Genomic DNA, 6,421 nt, shown 5'->3' with positions numbered 1-6,421 from the left:
AAACCTGCAAGTGAACTTTCTCGTTGCTCATCCTGTTCAAGGACAATGTGGCTGCTCAATACATCAGTCATGGCCATACACAACTGTTGCACATCCTTTCCAAATGTAACTCTTCCTGCAAAGCTCTTTTGTACACTTCAGCAGCTAGCCGGGCGTCAGTAGCCAGCCAAACAGCCGAGAGCAGCAGCCACTCTATGGTCACTACTACTTTTCTAGCTTCCTTTTCACACTTATGAAGGCACGCATCTTCCCACAACTGGGCTGTGCCACTTGGTGTTTTGGGGGCATCCGCATACTCATGTGCTGGTCCACACGCATCAAGCATACGGGCCAGACCTTCCATTTGTGGAGGTTGCTGGCCAACCTGGGATTTCCCCTGCCTCACTCCTACTTGCCATTTCCTTGTCTCCTGGCTGGCTCTTCAGTTGTCCCATCATAGACCAGTAACATGAAGCTTGCCTCCGAAAATGGAGGGCACTGAGAGACCAAAGAAAGAGGCAGGCAACTCCAGGGTGGTGGCAACGACGTTTATTAGGGAAACTTACATATGAGGTGGGCCCTGGGTGACTGCAGAAACGAGCAGAATTCTGCGTCCCACAGTGGGAGGGGCAGAGGTTTTATACTGGTGGTGAACAATAGTGGCTACATGCCAGGGATGCCTCTAGACTTAAATAAGGCCACCTCACCAAGAATTACGTAACAATGGCTTAGCAAAACAGCAGTGAACTAGTGGAAAGTATGAGGGTACTACTGTTTGGGGACCTTGTAAGTCTGTTTCCTCTTCAGGCCCCAAAAGACACTTCTAAAAAAAAAAGGTAGAGTGGAGTTTTGCTTCATACAGCAGTGTTGGAATTAGTTTCTTTTCTCCAAAGGTGGCAGCAGGTAGGTCTGAATGTGTTGTACAAAACCAGTGTTATCTGGTGGCACCACCTGCCGACTCTCAGGATTGGGGTGGGAATGACTCCGAGGGAAAAGCTGATTTACCCGTCTACTCCCTGTGCTCCTACATACTTGCTTGCCTTAGAAAAAGGAAACTTAAGCTCTATTCTTACTCCATGAAGCACTGGTGGTTCAACACAGGAGATCTGGGTTCGATTCCCAGTCAATGCACCTCGCGTGCAGTGACCACCCGTCTGTCAGCACAGGCTTGTGTGTTGCTGTGATGATGAACAGGTTTCAGCAGTGCTTCTTGACTAAGAGAGACTAGGAAGAAAGGCCTGGTGATCTACTTCTGAAAATCAGTCAATGGATGACAATGGAACATTGTCTAACCCACAATCAATATAGGGATGGCGCAGGAGTAGATGGAGCTGCCATGGGTCGGTGACCTGAGAGCAGCTAACACAAACAACAATAACAATTTTTATCCCATCCTTGAAGGCCAGCCCCAAGGCCAAGGAGGGCAGGACACCCAGAGCTCTCTGCCCTCTCCAGGGGCCAGTCCTGGCTTCTTCATTTATTTGGTCCTGGCCTTCCTAATTCTGTGTGTGCTGGGGTGGGGAGGGGGGAGTAGTAACCTATATACCAACAAAATAGTGCCATCCCTGACTCTCCCCACATCCCTGAGAGCAGCACTTCCCCTTCCAAGCATGCCTTGTTTTTGGTACCTGCCTGGATCAGTGTGTATTTCTGTGCATTAGACCTGCTTATACTTCTTTTTCCTGTCAGACTGTGAGTTCCTTAAGGGTGGAGACTGTTTCTTACGCATCTTTCACTCTGCAGTATTTGGCATATAAAAGATGTTGTTGTTGCTGTTAGGTGCAGTTGAGTCATTCCTACTCATAGCGGCCCCATGTGGCAAAGTAGAACTGCCACATACGGTTTTCTAGGCTGTAATCTTTATGGGAGCAGACAGCCTGGTCTTTCTCCCGTGGAGCTTCTGAGTGGGTTCAAACTGCCAACCTTTCAGTTAGCAGCCGAGCACTTAACCATTGTACCACCAGGGCTCCTTATATAAAAGTAAATAGAGGTGGGCAGCCCTCAGCTATAGGAGGATGAGGGAAAAGAAAACAAACAGAATTAGATAGACCTGGTTCTAATTCCAGCTCTGTCACATATTAGCTGTGTGACTTAGGGTGAGTGACTTAACCTTTCTGAGTTTCGATTTCCTTTTTCTGTAAAGTGAGAGCAATAATACTTACCTTTCGGCTTGGATAAGTGAAGACTAAATGTATTCATATATGTCAAGCACCTTAGTATAGTACATGGCAAAGAGCCAATAATAAGTAGTAGCTATGATTAGTTTATAACGAATCCCTGGGTGGCACATACAGTTAAGTGCTTGACTACTAACCAAAACGTTGGTGGTTCGAATCCACTCAGAGGTGCCTCAGAAGACAAGCCTGGTGATTCTGCTTCTGAAAGGTCACAGCCTTGAAAACCCTATGCAGCAGTTCTACTCTGCACACATGGGGTCACCATGAGTCAGAATCGACTCCATGTGACAGCAACTAACAATGACAACATGATTATTTCTCTTTTAAATGGGTCCTGTCTCCAGACAATAGTGGGAGTTAAGGGGACTGTATTCTGGTCTGAGCCTTGCCGAAGTCCTAGAGCAGGTTCCTTAACCTCTCTGAAGCCCAGCGCCTTCATCTGTAAGAATGACGAGATACCTACCTGTCTTAGTTATCTAATGCTGCTGTAGCAGAAATATCACAAGTGGGCAGCTTTAAAGAGCAGAAATTTATTTTCTCACAGTTCAGGAGGCTAGAAGTCTGAATTCAGGGCGTGGCTCTAGGGGAAGGATCGTCTTAGCTCTCTCAGCTTCTGTAGCCTCGGCATTCCTCCAGAGCTTGGGGATCACCACGTGCCCTCTGTCTCCCCGGTTTGTGCTTGCTTCTGTGTCTGATCTGCCTTTTTTTATAACTCAGAAGTAATTGGGTTTAGGACTCACTCTGCACTGACAGGAACTCATTAACATGAAAAAGAAAACCCTATTCCCAAACAGGATTACATCCACCAGTACAGGGGTTAGGATTCCAACACATATTTTTGGGGTACACAGTTTGATCCAAAACACCACCTCACAGTTGTTGAACACTATTAAAAAAAAAAAAAACTATATAGAAAAATGCACACAAAAGTATTTGACACATAGTAGGTCCTCTAAGAAACATTTGTTATACTGTTTATACAAATCCATGCCTACCCTATATACTTTGGAATGTCTCAGTCTCGACCATGGGGGTGGATGGCACCCTGTGCTCAGGTTGACAGCTGAGTCAAGGCCAGACTCCCGAAATGGCAATTGGCAGTGAGGCCCAGCCCAGGGGGCTCCCACCTGGAGAACGCGGTGGGAGAGGCCTCAGAACTCAGCTGTCTACACCAAAGGGTACACAGTTCCAAGATGCCCGTTTACTCTCCCAGCGGAAAGTATCTAGGTCTTTCTATAAAGACAAATCACCCTGTCTCTCCCAAGAGCTGCGAGCAATGATAGAGATAAGAGCGAAATGCGCTCTTCTGAGTCAGGATGTTCCGGGAACTTTATAATTAGAAAAGTCACTCAGAACAGCATGAAACCCTGAGAAGGCTAACGGGAAGCAGCCCAGACTTGGCTGGAATTTTAAAGAGTCCCACAGGAAAGGAAAGAAGGGATGTGGTGTTTGGAGCCTAAGAAGGACAAAGTGGGGGTAGGAAGAGGCTCTGGCCCAGGCTGGGGTGAGACCCTCTATCTATTCCGTAAAAGACATGATGCTTGAGTGTAATCTGGCAAAGCCATCTCTGTCCAGCCCCTGTAGGGTTGGGGCCCTGTGTGGTAGGTATTTTCAGGTCTGTAAGAACATCACATCTTCACGAAGTCCTTTAGGGAGCTGTCCCCTTGAGTGCTGATGGGAACCGAGGGTCTCCCAGGTGGCAGGTGTTCTCCAGCCATCACTGGATCTTCTGCAGGTCCTCAGGCCCAAAGGAGGCAGGCAGCAGCTCCTTGACTGTCCTGACAATGTATGTGCCGTCAGGCTTGGTCATGTAGACAGCCCAGTCGGTACCGAACTGGAAGAGAGGCAGAACAACTGTGAGGTAGGCAGTGTGGCCCAGGGTTAGGGCTGGCCTGGGCTTGAGCTGGGCCCTACCACTTACTGTCTAAAGTCCCCATTGGTGCCTCAGTTTTCCCATCTTTAAAATGGGGATGACAATAATTGTACCTGGCTCATGGGGCTTGGGGGAGGATTGAATGAAAGAATGCATGTTAAGCAGTTAGCCCTGTTCTTGGTACATTATCAACAGGCAACCAATGCTCTGAGCTGTGATTAAGGGACTCACCTAAGACTTTCTAAGAACAATATCTAACCCCTGGAGCCAGACCTCCCCTGCTATGACAAATCTCAATGTCTGCTTCCTTGCAGCATCTTGTTTACCACACACAACCAGGAGAACCTGTCTGCCTGCTACATTGTTGTGTGCTATTGAGCGGATTCCCACCCTATAGGACAGAGTAGAACTGCCCCATAGGGTTTCCTAGGCTGCAATCTTTACAGGAGCAGATTGCCAGGTCTTTTCTCCCTCGGAGTGACTGATGGGTTCGAACTGCCGACCTTTCAGTTAGCAGCCAAGTGTTTAACCATCACACCCCCAAGGCTCCTCCTGCTACATTACTCTTCAGGGTTGCACATGTGTTACTTCATTATCCACTCTTGGAGGAAGGTGCTAACATTACTATTATCCCCATTTTACTGATGAGGAAACTGAGGCTGAGCAGGGTAAAGTCAGAGAAGCAGAAGTTTTAGCGCAAATCTGTCTCCCAATCTTTCTCCTTACACTACCAGGGCTCCTACTTGCTGGCCGTGTGACCTTGGGCCAGGAATTAAACTCTGTGGGGCTCATGTCTTCATCTGAGAAACGGTTCTCGAGAGGGGAGAATGTACCAGGCAGGAATGTTCTAGTTGGTGAGTTAAATCAGCTATGGCATAATGGGATGAGTCCTGGAGTTGGAGTCAACACACCCAGGCTTTACCTGGCCAAGTGCTGTGAGAATTAGAGACAATGGGGGTGAAGTACCTGTGCACATTGCCTGGCATGTAGTAGGTGCTCAATTCATGGATGCTCAGCTCAAGAATCCAAGTCTTCAGTCGTACAGGGGTATGTAGACATCCTCTCGGGCAGACAGCCAATTGAATTGGGGTGGGGGCAGGGAATAATTGGTTTGGTGTGAAAATCACACCATTGTGGGGTGTCTGAAGCCTGTCCCCTGTTTCCCTTGATCCTGACTGATTATGTTGATTGCTAGTGGCTGCTTAGATTTGCAGCTTGCTGTGCTTCCAAACGGCTGTCTGCATCATCCAGTCATTACCAGGCACAGTCTGTCTTCTGGCTTTTTTAAAGATTAATGCTTTAAAGAAGGAGATTTTTCTGCTTGTCAGGCTCTGCCTGAGGGTTTGGATGGACATTGAGCTGAGCCGAGTTTAAGCGCCAGGTCCCTGGCCCCCTTGCCTCATCTCTTATTATATGCATTTTGGTTTCAGTTTCCTCCACCTTCAGCCTTTTTATCCTCCTTGTCTCGTGCGCCAACATCTAATCTATTTGGAGAGAACAGCAGAGAGCAATTAGACCAAGTCATGGCCTGGGGAGCCAGGGACTTGGCGTCCTGCTGTGGCTTCCTTCTGTGACCTGAGACCTGCCACTTTGCTGGGCAGCGATTTCTGCCCCTCTAAAGTGAGGCAGATTCCATGTTGTGAATCCAGTGCTTAAATAGTGGCCTGTTTCAAGTGGATCTGAGAAATGAGTTCTGCGAACTGCGCCTGGTTTTGCAGTCCTGGCAGGAAGCAGAGGAAGATGGAAAGGTTAGTCTGTTCCACAGATGCTTGGAAACCCCAAGGCACAAAAATGAATCTGAAACAAACCACCCAAATACAAACAAATCCAAACGCAGAAGCCCCCATGGACCAAGCAGCCCCCATACGATTCAGTACCATCGTGCTTCCTTCATGGCAGGAAAGAAGTTTGTCTGATTTATAGAACCATAAAGACAGAGAAGCAGCAGGGAGGAATGTGGGCTGGAATGAGTCTGGATTGGGCATGCATGCCACCTTGTCACTAGCTGTTTGCCCTCCGGTACATCATTTCACATCTCTGAGCCTCAGGGTACTCATCTGGAAATGGGGATAACAACAGACACACACTTCCCTCATAAGCTTGGTGTGGGATTAAATGAGATGCTGTGTATAGAGGAGAGTCCCTGGTGGTACAAACAGTTAACACACTTGGCTGCTAACCAAAAGGTTGGAAGTTCAAGTCCACCAAGAGTTGCCTCAGAAGAAAGGACAGGTTGTCTACTTCTGAAACATCAGCCATTGAAAGCCCTATGGCGCACACAGCTCTACTCTGACACACATGGGGTTGCCGTGAGTTGGCGGTGACTTGAAAGCAACTGGTTTGGTTTACAGAGATGCTGATGATGTCCCGTCAGAGCCCAAGGGCCTGTGGG

General features: G+C 48.0%; 1 protein-coding gene across 1 annotated transcript in view; it reads right to left on the bottom strand.

Moving 5' to 3' along the window:
• Positions 1-524: 524 nt before the first annotated feature.
• CDA (cytidine deaminase) overlaps positions 525-6,421 on the bottom strand; it is a 31,337-nt gene continuing 25,440 nt past the window's right edge. Inside the window, exon 4 of the mRNA XM_049878155.1 lies at positions 525-3,990. Coding sequence (XP_049734112.1) covers positions 3,874-3,990 — 117 coding nt within the window. The 3' untranslated portion in view covers positions 525-3,873. The remainder of the gene's footprint in view (positions 3,991-6,421) is intronic.

Source organism: Elephas maximus, chromosome 3 (assembly GCF_024166365.1).
Source record: "Elephas maximus indicus isolate mEleMax1 chromosome 3, mEleMax1 primary haplotype, whole genome shotgun sequence".
Lineage (NCBI taxonomy): Eukaryota > Metazoa > Chordata > Mammalia > Proboscidea > Elephantidae > Elephas > Elephas maximus.
Note: the sequence above shows the minus strand (reverse complement) of the source record. Positions and strands in the feature narration are given on the sequence as shown.